The 17,216-nt window shown below is 38.0% G+C and overlaps 1 protein-coding gene and 1 long non-coding RNA gene across 2 annotated transcripts in view; both read right to left on the bottom strand.

The window, feature by feature from the left end:
- Nucleotides 1-1,257: 1,257 nt before the first annotated feature.
- LOC110180526 (uncharacterized) overlaps nt 1,258-17,216 on the bottom strand; it is a 28,443-nt gene continuing 12,484 nt past the window's right edge. Inside the window, 8 exon segments of the mRNA XM_020948194.2 lie at nt 1,258-6,698; nt 8,332-8,901; nt 8,962-9,234; nt 9,362-9,480; nt 9,540-9,791; nt 9,849-10,076; nt 12,902-12,996; nt 13,454-13,631. Of these exon segments, the coding sequence (XP_020803853.2) occupies nt 3,917-6,698; nt 8,332-8,901; nt 8,962-9,234; nt 9,362-9,480; nt 9,540-9,791; nt 9,849-10,076; nt 12,902-12,996; nt 13,454-13,631 (4,497 nt within the window). The 3' untranslated portion in view covers nt 1,258-3,916.
- LOC147643200 (uncharacterized) lies at nt 15,045-15,398 on the bottom strand. Its single transcript, XR_015272275.1, has 2 exons — nt 15,278-15,398; nt 15,045-15,168 (listed from the first exon to the last, which is right to left on the bottom strand). It is a non-coding gene; the product is annotated as an uncharacterized LOC147643200 (long non-coding RNA).

The following is a 17,216-nucleotide window of genomic DNA, read 5'->3' as shown; positions in this document are numbered from 1 at the left end:
ATTCTTCGCTCTCGAATTCTTCCTTATTTTTTTCGTGGCTTCCTTTTTTAAAATCTATTTTGGCCTTAATACTTAAACTCAACTACTGACTACACTACGCTACAAACGTTTTTTTTTTTATTTGAAACATTTCGCATTTACGAATTTTCAAAAATTTCTATATTTCGAATTAAAAAAAAAAAAATACATTTAAAATTAATTGCAAACAACACATACACACTCACACCTCACACACACACACACAGAGTCATACTTTTATAGTTTTTAGATTTAATGCAGATCGTATATTTATATATACAGGACAGGAGCAGTTATCCTTTGATTTCTTAAAGTGTATGCTAATAACACCTTTGCCAATTAACTTTCATCCTCGAGTGTTTATGTTAACTTTTGCTAATAGAGAGAGATAGATAGAGATAGAGAGAGAGAGAGACAGAGAGCGGTCGAGGGGGTTTCCCTTTTGAGCGAAGATCCTGTGCAAGCTACAGTGGAAACAATGGCTGGTGATGGTGGGCTCTTTTTTTCGAAGTTCATTTTTTTTTTTCTCTTTTCTTTGATTTTTTAACTTTGATTTTTTTTGGGATTTTTTTTTGTGGATTTTGGAATGTATTCAGAGCGACGAGATACATTGATAGACACAGTGAGAGTTTGAGAGATACAGCGAAAGTGTGTGTGTTCTATGTGTGTGTGCATGTGTTGTTTGTGTGTGTGCAACTCAAAAATGATTTTTTTCAAGTTATTCCTCATTTTATTTGCATCTGCACAGCAGAGAGAATATAATGTACATATGTTTATTTTTGTGTGTGTTTCCTTTGTGTCCTTAACCCCTTTTTGTTTTGCATTTCAATTCGCTTAGTGTTGTCCACAATTGTGTTCAAAATAATAGTGATGCCTTGAAAATTAATAGAGAAAATAAGGAATTCTTGAAATTATAGTTAAAGCTGTGAAATGGAAATAAATTGAGTCAAAAGAAACCATCAAATCCCACTTGAATTTAAATACAAAGAAGTTATCTAGCAAGAGTTGCAAAATAATCGGTACAAAAATCGATTTCAAATCGATAAACATTGATATCTTTACAGGAAGCTAAAGAAAGTTTTAAAGAATCAAAAATATCGATTTTTAATTGATAGACTTAATATTTTTCAGCTTTTTAAACTCGTAAAATATGTTTTCTCAAGTATTTGTAAACCTTTGCCAAAAAAAAATAGACAAATATTATATTTATACAATTGATTGAAATTAAATAAAATTCAGTTCAATTTACACTTTATTTTATAGATGTTTCTTTTGTTTTTAATTTATTTTTTTTATTGGAAATCTAATGGCACTATAATTATTTTGCCCACAATTGCTCGCATTTTGTGAGTGTTTTATGTTTTATGTATTTTGTTGTTTGTTTTTATTTTCTTGTGTATAATTATGTTAATTTCTATCAAATGTTTTTTTGTGAGTTGCTTTGTTTTTTTAATTATTACTTTATTTGTGTGTGTGTGTGTGTGTGTGTGTGTTTTCTTATGGCCTGTCTGTATGTGTGTGGTAATTGTTTTTTCGTTTTTTTATTTTCGGGTAATTGCAATTCGTTTAATATATATTTATATATATATATATATTCGCATGTATATATAGTTGTATATAAAAGAGCATTCTTTCGTTTAATTTAACGCCTATTCTTGTCTCATTTATTTTTATTTTTATGTTTTTTGTTCTCCCTTTAAATGCAGTTATTGACCTGAACATTGTTTGTTGTTGTTGTTGTTGTCGATTAATTAATTAATTAATATTCCTTAATGCTTGCTCTATAATAAGTATGTATTTTTTTATGTATTTAATGTTTTAATGTTTTATGTATATATGTTTTGCTTGCATTATCATTATTTTCGTTAGCTGAATTTTCTTGGGTTTTTCTTTAAAATAGTTGAACAACTTTTTGTATGGCTTCCTTTTTTTCGTTTTCGTTTTCGTTTTTCTCTTCTTTCCGTTCCTTCTTTTTGCTATTTTCTATTTAATTTTCCTTATTTTTTTTCGTTAAATGTATTGCTTGAGTTAAGAACTTTTTCATTTCATGTCTCTCTTTTTTTTAATGTAAAACTTTTTTTTTCCATTTACCTTATGTTTTGTTTTGTGAAATGTTTTCTGTTTGACTTTTTCTCTTCTTTCTCCTTCTTTATCGCTTGTATTTTGGTGTTTTTTTCCTTTCCTTATCTTTTTGTTTTGTTTCTTTGTTTGTTTGTTGGTTGCCTTGTGCTTTTTGTTTGTTTTTTTTGCTGTTGTTTAGTTTCTTAGTTTGTTTTGTTTTTGTTTTTTAGATTTCTGACGTCACAAAAATTTTACGTACGTGTCGCTGTGGTTGTTGTTGTTGTTGTTGGTTCTCGCAACGGATTCTCAAAATAATAAAAAATCTAAAATTTAATTTAGCTTATGCAGAAATATCCAAAGAAAAAAAAAGAGTGGATAATAAATAAAATTTTTAAAAAACACACACACGCTTCTTATGAACAATTTACAAAAAAAAAATTGGTTGGAAAAGCGGAAAAACAATCAACGGAAAGCCTCTTGTAAAAAATATTGCAATTAACTCTATACAAAAAAAATATTTATACTAATTAAAAACAATAAAATACAAGGGCTTTTCCCATGATCGTACAGCCAGGAAAATGATATTTCAAGAAAATGTCTTCCTTTTTCAAAAAAGGTTTAATATTTTCTTTCTTGAAACTAGTAAATATTTCCTTTTAAATTAGAAAATAATTTACTAACATCAAGATATGACCTTTCTAAAAGATTTGATGGAAATTTTATGAATATTTTCTTAAATTTTCCTCGGTTTTTAACTTTTCCGCTTTTCAACCGATATTTGGATGATATTTTCTGGGATTTGGTGGGGTTCAAAGGCTAAGGGAGAAGGGTTTTTTCTTACAATCTGTCGTAAATAAATAGGCTTGGCGCTTACAAACTAAATCTCACTTAACTTAGGATTTAAAAATATACACATATAAATATATATATATATAGTGGTCACAAAAAAAGTATTCGTTATGGTTTTTAAACGTAGGGCATTATGTATACTAAATACTATATATATATAACAATAGGCAACAACACAGAGCAGAGAACTGATGTAGGTTTTTTTGATGTATGATGTGTGTATATGTATATATACGCTGTAAACACCACAAGAGGCAGTAATTAAAATAAAGATAAATATTTTAAAAAGATTTAAAAGAATGTGTATAATTTTTATAGTGTAATTATTGCAAGTTTGAATTTTTTCTAAATTTTTCTTGAATGAAATTAAAGAAATTGACTTATTTAAAAAAGGAACCCATCTTAGCAGTTGGGAATTCTAAAGCTCTGTTAATTAACAGCTCACATACCGTTATTTTAATCACTGCCTCTCTGGTATTAACAGTTTTCTCTTCTTCTTTGTTTTTGTAGCATTCTAGCAGCAGTTTTGCAATTTGAATCAATCAGGGAGAGGTCGATTTGTGTGTGTTTTCTTTTTTTTTACAATATTTATGTATATAATTAATATATACGCATGTGTGTTTGTTTTCCTTGTTTTGTGTGCGTGCGACAGAGACAGGGTGAAGAGGGGGACAGTGTTACACAGAGAGAGAGATGGAGATAGATAGATAGAGTACACGCGACTTAAGCTAAACATATAAAAAACAGGCAGGGGGCTTCTTCCAATGCTCCTTCCTCGATGGTTTCAGTTTCGGTTGTGGTTATGCTTTATCCTTCTACTCCTTCTATATATATATCTATATCAAGATATATATATATTAACCGCTATAGAATCCGCCACGTTCGCTTCCATTTCCCCTCAACGCGTCCGCCGCCTGGAGCTGCCATTCCTACTGCTGCTGCTGCTATCCTGGCGCGGATTGGATAATTCTTATGACGTCTCTAAAAATCATACCTTGAAGGTCTTCTCGCGTCGATCCCGCTGTTGTTGCTGCTGCTGCTGTTGCTGCTGCTGCTGCTCACGCGTATGATGTTCCCGCTGATGGCTGCTGCTCCTGTTGTGACCAGTTCCATTCGTTGCCTGCAGCATGGAGCTCATGGAGCCGGCACTGCATAGCGCCGTTGAGTTGATCTCGTCGCAGGCATAGCTAGCAATGCGATGATCACTGCGAGATCGCTCACGATCATGACTGCGATGATGATCCTGAGTGGTAGCAGCAGCTGATCCTGCTCCTCCTCCTCCTCCATTTCCACCATTTCGTTTGCTTGGCGCCGCCTGCTGTTGGGATCTGCGATTGCCCAAACGCTTGAGCTCATAGTCTCGGGCATCGGCCACATCGAAGGTGGCTGCTCTTTGCTGGCTTTGTTGCTTGCCATGCTTGGAGCTAGCAGTTGCAACTGCTGCTGCTGCTGCTGCTGCCGATCCTGTGCCTCCTTGCATATCAAAGGCCTGCGGATAGTACTCATCGTATTCGTGCTCTTCGCACAAATTGGCATTGCAGGTGGCCTGCGCCTGCTGCTGCTGTTGCTGCTCCCTCTCTCGCTGCTCTCTTTCCCGCTCCCGTTGACGATGCTTCTTGGGTGGCAGGGGTATGGGCGCCTGGGACTGCGATTGGGTTTGATTTTGTGTCGTCTGTGTGGCCGCCGCTGCGTGCAGCGATGTGGATGAGGCGCCCCGACGCACCACATCCACACCGCCGCCGCAGCAGGCGCATTCCTACAATTCCGTCACAGAATATAGATCACTGTGGTTGCTCATCCCAGCCGTGGCTGTGGCAGCACCACCACGTTCGCCGCCCCTTTTTAGGGATCTATAGAATAGCGCCTGCTGCTGTTGCTGCTGCTGCTGCTGCTGTTGCTCTAGCAGCAATTGTTGCTGTTGCTTGGAGGAGAAATTGTTGTTGTGCTGCCGCTGATAGTAGGCCTGCTGCTGTGCTGCCGCTTGCTGCTGCTGCTGCTGCTGCTGTTGCTGATGATAGCTGCTATCGTAGGAATGCTGCTTTTTCATGCTGCTGGTTATCAACTGGCTGGGATATTGCTGCTGCTGCTGCTGCTCGATATAGCTGCGGGCATTGTCCAGGGTCTCCGCTCGCCTGGGTCGCTCTCGCTCGCGTTCCCTTTCCCGCTCCTGCTGCTGCTGCTGCTGCTGTTGCTGCCTCAAACTCACCGATTTGGGTGGCAGTGTTTGCATATGATTGGCATTGCTGCTATCCCCGCCTCGATTACTATTTTTATGCCTATTCTTGGGCGGCAACGTGGGCGGTTGCTGCTGCTGCTGCTGCTGCTGCGACACTGCAACAGTCTGCAACTTTTGCGTTTGGGGTCGCTGCAGGGAACGATATTGACCCAGGCTGGCAGCGCACAGCGGCTGAGCGGAGATCTTTGAATTCTGATTCGTGGGTATTTCGGGCAGCGGCTGGTTTACTATGGAGGCGGGATTTAGGGAACGTTGCTGCACACGCGGAGCTGCTGTGGGCAGGACATCGCTGCTCTCGATACTATACACAGCCGAGGGTGGCAATATGTGCGTGGTTGGTGGATGCAACTCCCGCTGTTGCTGCTGCTCCCGCTCTCGCTCTCGCTCCCTTTCTCTTTCTCGTTCTCGTTCACGTTCTCGCTCCCTCTGCTGCTGCAGGGCCAACAGTTGCTGCTGTTGTTGCTGCTGCAGGGCCAGTAATTGCTGCTGCTGCTGCTGCTCCTTGGCATATGAACTGCCTACGCCTGTGGTGCCTGGTATCTCTGTAAATGTATTCACTATCTTTGGTTTTGGTGGCGGCGGTGGCGCTGGTTGAGGCGGAGCAGGTGGCACCATTTGCTGTTGTTGCTGTTGCTGTTGGAGTTGCAGCTGCTGTTGCTGGAGTTGCTGTTGCAGTTGCTGCTGCTGCTGGAGTTGCAACTGTTGCTGTTGCTGCTGCTGCAATTGTTGTTGCTGCTGCTGCTGCTGTTGTATGAGGAACTCCTGGGGTATGCAGTCCGGCTGCTGACAGTAATCCTTCGAAACAGTTGCTATCGATGGCGTTTTGGCGCTCCTCAAGTTTGGTGAATGTACAGCCGGGGCTACCATAGCTGGTGATTGTGCGGCACTGACAGCGGAAACACCTTTAAGGGAGCCACCATAACGACCAACATGACGCAATGTGGCACACTTGTTGGCCGTGGAAGAGATGCCACCAGCAGCGGACATAATATTTAGATTATTATTCTGTCCACGCACCGCCTTGGGGCCGATGCTAATGTATTTGGGATCGAAGCGATTGAAACTGTTGTTGGTCACATCCCGGGGATCACGATCGTCCACGAAATCGCCACCATCGAGGCCATTGCCCGTGGAGCGGCATATGCCGGCATTGGAAGTCTGGGCCGAGAGCACCGACCGAATGGAACTGCCCGTGGAGCGGGGCAGTGTGGCCGATGCAAAGATGTTCTTCAGTGTGCTCTGGTTCTGATTGATTAGACTGCTATTATGATGCTGCTGCTGTTGCTGTTGCTGCTGCTGCTGCTGCTGGAGGTGCAACTGCTGCTGCTGCTGCTGCTGCTGCTGCTGCTGTGCTGTGTTGCTGCTACTGCCTGCATGGGAGCTGCAGGCAAGCGAATCTCAGTAGAAGTCGTTGGACTCAAGCGTCTTACACTGCTTGCTGAGTGTCGCATATTTTCCATTATTCGGTCCCGGCAAATACGAAGCCGATTGTTGATGATGCGACGGCAGGCGTCCTAGGGTATGGTGACCGGACCTGCAATTAGAGCAAGGAGAAGGTAATTAGTTAAGTGAAGGATAAAGTGGAAAGAGTAGGGGGTTTAGTTAGCACCTGTCTCTAAGATATAAACCAAATTACTATGGAAACTGCCTATATCTGTGAGTTTTTAAAAAGTTTAACCAGCTAAAACGAAGCTTAATTGCAAGGATATTTATGTATTCCATTGGTTTTCTTTATATTTTTGAAACAAGAACGATTTTAGTAATGATTTGGGAACTAGGAAGCTACTGAAGAAGATGCTTCACACATCGATAAACTAATTTTTTTAGCTAAAAAACTTCGTTGTAATATTCTTTAAATAGAAAAAAACATTTTTACCTAGTCTATAACGTGTATATCTTCTTATAACATTGGTTTAAAGCTTTAAACTATATAAAACAGACAAATATAAGCTTCGTATTTTAAATACAATTAAATATAATGAATATTTTCTGTATTCCCTACTCTAAACTCTAAGAAAATATCATCTAATATCCCTATTTACATTTCTTTTCTTAAAAAATCTACAAATAATCTTCTAGTAAAAAAAGTTCAAAGGTTAGTCAAGTTAAGATTAAGATTATTATCTCTTCGTCTTTATCATCTGCATGGAGGGTGGGTTTATTAGTAAGGTGCATAAAGTGGTATGTTTTTAAGTTTTAGTTCAAGTTTTTGGTGGGGGTCAGGGTCAGGGTCAGGGTCGGGGCTGTCGTTGTGTGTGTAATTGTATGTGTGCATTTGTGGTGCGTGTGTGTGTGTGTGCTGGTGTTCACTGTCTTTGTGTGTGTCTTTTCATGCAGGTGAAAGGAGCAACGACAAACGACAAATATATATTGATATATATAAATATATATATAATCAAATCAAAAGTTTAACTAAAACAAGAACAACAACGTTAAACAAAAGCCTCAATCATAATAAAGACGAGGAGCCCGCTACTTAAATTTGATATTTTAAACATTAAAATTGTGATAATCTTTCAACAATAAGAAACTCAAAGAATCTCTTTAGAATATAAAACTCTGATTAAAATTTCTCTATTATAAACAATTTCTTTTCTGTCAGAGAGCTAGGTAAATAATAAGAGTTTATATGTATTGGTTGTACAAATTCAAATATTTTTATTATTAAGTCTAAGAAACTTATGTTTTCAACAATTCTCCAATTCATCAGTACAGCGAATAAGTAAATAAGTTTGCAATTGGAATGATTTGGATATTTTCTTCGGACTTTGGACAATTGTTGTGTCATTTCGAGCTCTTTAATTTGTAAGCCTAAAACCTTTTCTTAACAATTCACCAATACACCAATAGGAAAGCGGACAAAAATGGGCCAATCTCAGTCTTGTTATTGTCACTAGCTGATAAGGATCATTGTCAAAACATTAAAGAAATCGCCAGAATCCTAAAACTTTTTAAAAAGAGTCTTGCAAATCGGACAAAAACTATTCCACAATCTCCACAGCAGCGGGCTCAAACGTATCAGGGTATAGGGAGGGGACAGAAAAAGGAATCGGTAAAGGAACTTAACAGGATAATAAGGCAGGTGTGTGGTGTGTCTTAAGGTGGGGGGTTGTTTTTTTTTAAGGAAAAAAGGGAATATATAAATCAAATGAAATCAAAGTTCATGCCTTGTGCCATGCACCAAATCGTAGCCGGGCGGCGGCGATGGCGATCGCTGGCCACCCACCGCCGCACCTGCCGCGGAGTTAGTTCTATATTGCTGTGTGTTGTTGCTGTTGTAGTGGTTGCTGTGGTTGTTGTAGTGGTGGTTGTTGCTGTACAGGTGTTGTTGTTGTTGTTGTTGTTGTGGTGGTGGCAGGTGACTGTTGTAACCGATGCCGTGCAGTTGTTGGTTGAGGTGGTTGTAAGTGGCGGTGGATGAGGTTGTGTGGCTTGATTGTGATGAAGGTGATGCCACCAACCCTTGTCTCAGTCCGGCCGTTCCATTGCGATAAGCTCCAACGCCATTATGATGTCCATTGGGGCCTCCACCGCCCCCGCCTCCACCACTGCCAGAGCCGGGCAGTGTGCCCGATCCTCCTCCAACACCGACACCACCAGCAGCCTGCTGATGATGCAACAGTGTGCGATTGATTGTCCCCGTGCCCATGGGTGCTGTGGGCGAAATGCTGGCACTTGGTGCATTCGAGGCGGGGAATAGCGGCGCCGTCTCCGATTTATCGGCATCCAGGGGAGGCCTAAAGTAAATCAAGGGATATAAAATCAATTGAGACAAAAAAAGTGTACAATTTCCCTACCTCTTGCTCAAATAGATCCAGGCATGCGAGTCAGCATACACTAGAATTGTGAGCAGGAAGGATGTGAGCAGACCAGCCACCATCATTAGACTCAATCCAAGGAGACCGCCACCGCAAAGGCCACGTAAAGCCTCCTCATAATGCCTATCGATGGCTCGACGATCCAGGGTAGCCGATAATGTCGTCAAATTGCGTAGCGTCTGCTGCAAATCATTATCCATGGCTGTCAATGTACGCTGAATGTCAATGTGCGGATATGTTTCCTGGCTCAAGCTGCAAACAAAGAAAATAATTATAGAATCGAACGATACATGGATAGTGTTTTCTTTAAATAAACTTGAAGCAAAAGCAGGAATAGCTTTTCTTTATATCTATTTTTAATCAAGTTCCAATCACTCACCGGGCCATTTGCTCGACACTCTCCCTGGCCCGATCCACCAGATCCCGGGACTCGTTTAGCCGTAAAATAAATCGATTACGCGGTGTGCCGCAGTTAAGGAAATCCACATACGGACTCCGCTATTAAATATATATTAATTATAGCAAAATCTTGAGAAGGAGGCGTGTCCACTGCTTACCATGCCCACTTGACGGCACATGTAGTCATGCGGACGCATACAAAAATCACCGGCAGCCACACTGGATGCCAAATAAATGCCAGTCAGCAGCCAACAGATGATGATGCAAAACAGACCCGAAACACTAAAGAAGATCAAAGTGCAGCGTGATCTACGGGCAACTCCAATCACCAGGACAGTGCACAGCAGCAAGAGCATGGTGAGGAAGGCCAAAGTGGCGGGCCATCGAATCGATTCATAGAATTCACCAAGCTAAAAATAAAGTTATAGGATTAGTTATAGGTATTTATAAGATCTCTAAAAGCTCACCTGCAGCAGTCCCATCAGTGAGGTGTCGTTCTCAGTGCCCTTGGCCTTCATGAAATAATGAACCATGCTATCCAGGGAGGCCACCGCCCGTGAGGTGTTCTCCGTGACCAGGCGCGATGTCTCAATGAGAAGCATGACCACCGTCTGGTTATATTGTGGCTTCTCCACCTGCTGGTCCACATTGTGACCGTTCATCCGCGTCTCCAAGTCGTGCTTAATGCTCTCCGTCTGGAAAATATATACAAAAAAAACACGGTGAGAAATTTGTAGAATTTTCTTTAATCAAAACTAAAGTTAGTAAGTAAATATACATTTGAAATATATAAATTAAAAAGATATACAAACTCTTACAATAACTCGTTACTAGTTATTTGTTACTCGTTACTCTTTATGCTCTTTACTTTTAAGGACTTATAAGTAACGAGAAAGGAAATTAATTTCAGGAAGCCCAAGTTTATATAGTCTTGCAGTTTCCCTATTAATTATAGGATTAAATCAACTTTTGAATCAATATTAATCGAGATTTTTATATGACAATTTATTCAACAAATCAAATTTAGAAAAACTCATAACTTTGCCAAAAATTCATTAATTTCAGTTTGGAAAGCTGTCTAATGTTAGTTTTTATTAAATTTATAAATCTGCATACTCAATTTAAAATTTTACAACATTTAAATTTTTACTAAATATTTTGTTAACAATTTTAACGATTTTACCCCTTAAAAATTGTGAAAAAATTAAACAAATTATTTTTCAGCCTGAGATGGCTAGATCGATTCGGCTGTTGATGATGATCAAGAATATATATGATTTATAGTGTCGGAAATGATTCCTTCACATTGTAACAAGGTTCTGACTGAAATTATAAATTAAACAATTACTAGGTACTAGTTATTAGATAAAACCTTGTTTCCAGTTACTTGTTTCTGGTTACTCGCTACACTTGTTACTCGTTGCTTTGGTTTTGTTTTAAGTTTTTAGATTATTAGACTCTAGATTTTAGATTTTATATTTCTAGTTTTTGGGGGTTCTAGTTTTTCTTTTCAGGTTTTAGCTCCGTGTTACTATTTAATAGCTACTAGCAAATTCCTATTATTTGCTAGTTACTATTTACCATTTACTAGTTACTAGATTTTTGATTTTTGTCTTTAATATGAAGTTTTTAGTTACTAAGTATAAGTTATTAATAACTAGCTTGTGGGAACTAGTTAATGTAAGTTTCTAGTTTTTTATTCTAGTTACTAGTTACTATTTTACTAGTTAAATTTTACTAGTTACTATTTTACTAGTTACTGTTTTACTAGTTACTCGTTAAAATGCTAACATTAAACTCTTATTTATACTTCAAACTCTTTAATTTTTCACTGTGCTCAACATGCAATTCGAGTCGAGTTGCACAGGCCCCCCAAAAAGGTGAAAGCAGTTCAAAAGTTAATGACCAAAAATGGGCGTGGAGTCTATGGGAGGGGGCGTAAAGGGATTTCGCCTAGACTCTGTCTCCCCTTCCCCTCTCTCTTTGCAACACCCACTCCCTTCCCTCCCTTTCCCCCCCCAGGTCACGTTTTCAGTCTGAAACAAAGGCATGGGTAAAAGGAAAAGGAAAAATAGTTTCTATCGTAATACTTTTGCTTCCGCACTTGGTCTGGGGTTGGGTCAGGTTTTCTATTTTTCCTCTTTCTTTTTTTTGGGTGGGGTTACTCCTGGGGTTCAAGGGATGCCACGCACAACGTCTGCCACGCCCCCATCGTTTTGAAGGAGTAGAAGAAGAAGCCCCTTCCCTTTGTGTGTGCGGGGATAATTAATAGCGTTTTACTCAAGAGCCGAGCAATGCCAGCCATCTCGTCCTCGTCCTGCCTGTTGTCCTGGGTCGTAGTCTACCTTTGATGCTGCCTCCCTTAACCTTTTGCCTTATCGGCTCTTTTGCTCCTGTCTCCGCCTCTGTCTCAGTCTCTCTGACAAAGTTTATGAATAGCAAAAGCTTTGGCCAGAAGTCTCCATCCTTGTCCTCGTCCTCGTCCTCATCCTCATCCTCCCACGTGACTGCCGCCACGTAACTGTCAACACACACACAGCAGCCAGCTTTTAGGTTGATTATAATGAACAGAAGGAGCAAAGGAGGACAAAAAAAAGGACTTGGACGTGGAGCCACCAAATGGTTTCAATGGGTGGAATATTGCACAAGTTTTGTGAAAGAACCAAAGAACTAGGAGGCAAAAACAAACCAGAAACGAGTAACTAAGCCCAGTTAAAGATTCCACTTCAGACTCACTCAGGAAATGGCCAAAAGTCTATACATGTATGTACATAAGTCTATAAATGATCATCATTTCATAATTTATTAGAGACACACGCACGCACACAAAATAGATTCCCCTTAAATGGAAACTGACCAAAATTAAATTTGCAAAACTAATTAGCATTTGTGAGAAATCAATTATGAATTGTAGTTTTAAACTACATTTGTGGATGTATATATACTACATATTACTAAGTATTTTCTTAGTACTTACTTAACTTTTTATTATCTACTTTAATGTAGTTTTAATTTTAAATAGAAATATGTAATATGTTCTATGTAATATTACTATTTGACATTAAAACTACAATAAATAAAGTATTAACAGGTGACTAAATTTAGCCTATAATTTAGATAATAAAAAGTTATGTAAGTACTAAGAAAATACTTAGCAAAAAGAACGGACACAAATAAAAAATATATAAACAAATATAAACAAATAACAAATTAACTTTAATAGAGGGTTTTCATATCAGTTTAAACTCTAGCTTTACCTTTCATTAAGATCAGATATAAAAAATGTTTGGTTTTTAAAAATTTTGACTATCAAGTTTTGAAAAGTTCTCTGGAAACCCTAGTATGTTAGTATAAAACATATATTTTATTTATAAATATTTTCTATACCTCCCTTTAAAAGTATTTAAAGTTTATCCATAGAATTTCTTTATATACAAACTAAATATAAACCCAATTGTAAGCTCAATTTTTAGCTAAACCTTTTAACCTTTAAATACTCTCTTAATTTAATAAAACTCACCTGTCTTTTAAGGGTAAGCACCAGTCCCTCAACATTCTTTCCCGAACCAAAGGCCTGCAATAGGCCATTATGAAAGTCATCGTTGCCATATAAGCCTGTAAATATATATATAGAGCAAGATCAGGTCATTAATGTATGTACAATCGGGTGGAGATCAAAGAGATATATATACACATAAATTATGAGAGATCAGAGCTTGGGTTGGAGATCATTTACGGCAGGTCAGTGATGTAATGCGACACACATTTTCGTATTTCTGATTCAATTAAGACCTCTCCTCTCTCGGCTAATTAAATTATTATTTCATCATTTGTGTCGCCGCCAATTCCATGATGACTCACTGGTGGTCAAGCAGTGAAAAAAAAACTTCTTCTTGGCTGATGACTTTACATACGTGACCAGCCGATAAGTTGCAGTGGCAGTTTGGCTAATTGCCAGCAAAACCGCCAAACACGCGATGTACATACGTGCTTTGGCCACTGCATTTCCCACTTCGATTGCAGTTGCAGTTCAATGACCTGTAATCTAGCTGGAAATCCCAGGAAAACTCACCTAATCCAATGGCCGCACAGGTCATCAGTGTTATGATGACCAGGGAACAGCTCTGGCATCGCTGGGCACTGGGTTTCCTTTGGCGGCGATCACAGCATCGGGTCAGTAAATAGAGGAGAAGTCCCAGCAATGAGATGATGAGGAGGCCAGCGGGAATGGAGGCCAGGATGCCAAGGCTCTGTAAAGGGAAAAGGGAAAATTAAAGAGTTTAAAAGGAGTTTTTCATATTTAATAATATAAATGGATAATTTTTACCCTCTTAATTTGTTAGATGTTTCATTTTTAATTGGAAATGGTTTATATTTTATACAAGCACAGGATTGTGTAAAGAGAAAGGTAAATTTAAGAGTTCTTATTATATATACATAATAAAAGTATAATTTTTCCCTCTTAATTTGTTCTATTTTTAATTAAGATTAGGAGTTGTTTATATTATATTAATGCAAGGAATTATTACAGAATTTAATCAAGGTTTTATAAACGCTGTAAAAAGCTTCTAAAAATATGAAATAATATATTAAATGTTAATTTGTTAAGTATAATTTATGGAATCATTTTAAACAACTTTTAGGGGTTTCAAAACAGTTCCGTATATAAACAAACTATAAATTACTCATGATTCTCATTACTTTTATTAAAAAAACTACAAAATAATAATAATAAAAGTCTTAGCAGTTAATTATCCTTCAATTTTTGTTGCTACTTTAAATAAACAAACAACTTCAAATTATTCTCTGTATTTGGTTTAAAATAAAATTTAAATATACCTCATTCAAAACATTAAACCTTTTAGTTATAGTGCATACAAATTTTCCCCTCGAAGATTCCACTTTAACATATATATTTCCTAAAATAAAATACCTTAAAATTAGTTTAGAAATCCTATTATTATTTCTTATTATTATTTTCTTTTTTTTTCCTATATTATTTCCTATTATAATTTCCCATTATTATTTCATATTATAATTTCCTATTATAATTTCTTATTATTATTTCCTATCATTAGTTCCTTAAATCTTATATTATAAACCAACCAATCAATCTTTAAAATACAAATAATTCCCATAGCTAAAGTGCATACTATTGTCCACCTTTTATAAAACAATAACCATCTGAAAGATACTGCAATCAATGCAAAAACCAGAAATTGTTTTATTTAAATTTCCATAAACGAATGATTTAATTGATATTGACATTGAGAGACAGAGACAGATACCGAGATCGAGAGCAATATTCAATTAAATTACTTGCCATATTGTTACACCAATCAAAAGTCCACAAAAAGAAATCAATAATCAAATTGCAGGCTCATATAAAAAGGGACAAAGGAAACCCTTCATCAATTATCCTTTAATATTAATTAAAAAACTATACATTTTCGTAGGAGAATTTCCTGCTGAAGCTCTAAATAAAAATAAAAAAAAATCAGTTACGCTATGGATACCTATACTCCTTTTATGGCATCAAAGCTCCTTGTCCAGGGACATTGACAAAAAACTTTTAATTGAATAACTTGCAACACGATGCCTTTGTTGATGCCACTGCCAGTGGCACTGCCTTTTTGCAATTTGTTGTTAGTTGGCTTCGCCAGTTTGAGTGTCCTTTGCAAAGTTTAATTTCTTTTTTGTCCACTTTCTGTACTGTTCGTGTACAAAATTGAATTGAATTGGCCAGGAGCAGGAGCCCTAGACTTGGCTTGACGTTAATTTCATTGCCTGTCATTAAAAAAAATAAAAAATAACAACAAGAAAGAAGCTCGTTATGTACGCGGCAAGTGTGTATGTGGTGTGCGGTGTGTGTGGAGTGCTTGGAGTGTCGAATTACCAGTCCAGGATATTGGATACCATTGGCATAAATGGCTGGGATACCAGAACACCCACTGACTCACACACTCACTCACTTAATTCTAATGAATGGCAAATGAGTCAGAAACAGCTACGATGACTACACCAAACTCCCTAAACTCTTCCTACTTTTTTAGCCACTTGAGACGTCCATTCCAGTCGAGTTCAGACAAGTCAAAGTCAGTGTCGGAGTTGGAGTAGAGTTCCAGTTTTGGTTTCTGATTTGGTTTTGGTTTTGGTTTTGGGATTTCAGACTCCAGTCAGGAAAATGTGCATTGCATACTTCAGTGTAGTTTTCAAGTGGTAAAGAAGCGATAAAAATTAAAGAGAGAACTAGCACAAATCCCATTCAGAGCAGAGATGCATCCACTTAAGTTTTGGAGTAAGGAAAGTACTTCAAATAAATCCCACCCAAAGCTTTACTTTGTTATAGATTTTTATTAATTATTTGTAGTATTCATTGAAGCTAACTTGAAGTCTTAACAAAACTCCACAACGTTCCTCCAATTCTCCCCTTGGAGAACCGTTCCTCTCTCTTCTTTTCTCCTTGAGCCTAACTTTTTGGAGAACCGTTTCTCTTCTTCTCTCCCCTTGAAGTTAATTCCTTGGAGAACCGCCTCTCTCTCTCCCTCCCCTTAAATGTAACTTCTGGAGAATCGTGTCTCTCTCTCCCTCTCTCCTTGAATGTAACTCCTTAGGGAACCGTTTCTCTCCCTCTCTCCCCTTGAAGGTAATTCTTTGGAGAACCGTTTCTCTCGCTCCCTCTCTTTAAAGGTAACTCCTTGGAGAACCGCCTCTCTCCCTCTCTCCTTGAAGGTAACTCCTTGGAGAACCGCTAACTTTCCCAACTTCTACAATGCTTTTTCCTCTTTCTCCCTCTCCCCTTAAAGGTAACTCCTTGTAGAACCGTTTCTCTCCCTCTCCCCTTGAATGTAACTCAATAATCAATGTAACCATCACAGATAACACCCATAATTGAACTAGTTCGAGGCAATTTGCACCAATTCCCTGCTGTCAATCAGCGTTCAATCGGAATCGGAATTGGAATCGACACCGGACACACCAACACATGGTTAGATATATATATATGTATATATGTATATCTACGTACAGACCAAGTTGGCTAACACATCCTCTGGCGTATAGACCTCCCCATCTCAGAGGTGGCGTTACACTTTTGCCTTTGCCTTCCTCCTCCGACTCGTATTTATTATTTATTGCACTTGTTCCATGTAAATAATCATTAAAACTAGTTACAGTTGCTGACGTTGTTGTTGTTGTAGTTGTTGTTGTAGTAGTAGAAGTTGTTATGTTGTTGTAGTATTTGTTGTTATGTTGTTGTTGTTGATATTATTGTTGTTGTTTGTGCCTCGGCACTTTGCGTGTCCTCGCAGTTGAATGACACTTGAGAAATGGCCCCAACAACAGCACCCCCTCCTTTATGAAGCCACCTTTTCCTCTTTTTATGTTACACTTTTAAAAAGGAAAGTAGTTCGGTTTCAAGTGTTTGTGAGGCATGGAAATAATGCTCTTAATTTTTATAGTACAGTCATTAGGGTTGATTTAGGACTTGTTAAAGTATTACAGGGACTTTTGCTTTAAATTTAAGAACAGTTTTGTACTCCCATAAAGAGCTTTTCCGCATTTTTTAGCGAACGAAAGAGTATTTGTTAAATTAAGAGAGAGAGAGAAAGAGAGGTAGGGAGAAATAGAGAGGCGTAGAGAGAGAGAGAGCTGTATTTTTATACTTATACAGGGTATTATAATTTCAGTCAGAACCTTATTACGCAGTGAAGGAGTCATTTTCGACCCTATAAATCATATATATTCTTTATCAGCATCAAAAGCCGAATTTATTAAGCTATCTGTGGCTGAAAAATAAATTTTGTAATTTTTTCCAAATTTTTGAAGTGGTAAAA

The sequence above is a fragment of the Drosophila serrata genome, unplaced genomic scaffold, assembly GCF_035046125.1.
Source record: "Drosophila serrata isolate PLE 108 unplaced genomic scaffold, ASM3504612v1 contig_276, whole genome shotgun sequence".
Taxonomy (NCBI): domain Eukaryota; kingdom Metazoa; phylum Arthropoda; class Insecta; order Diptera; family Drosophilidae; genus Drosophila; species Drosophila serrata.
Note: the sequence above shows the minus strand (reverse complement) of the source record. Positions and strands in the feature narration are given on the sequence as shown.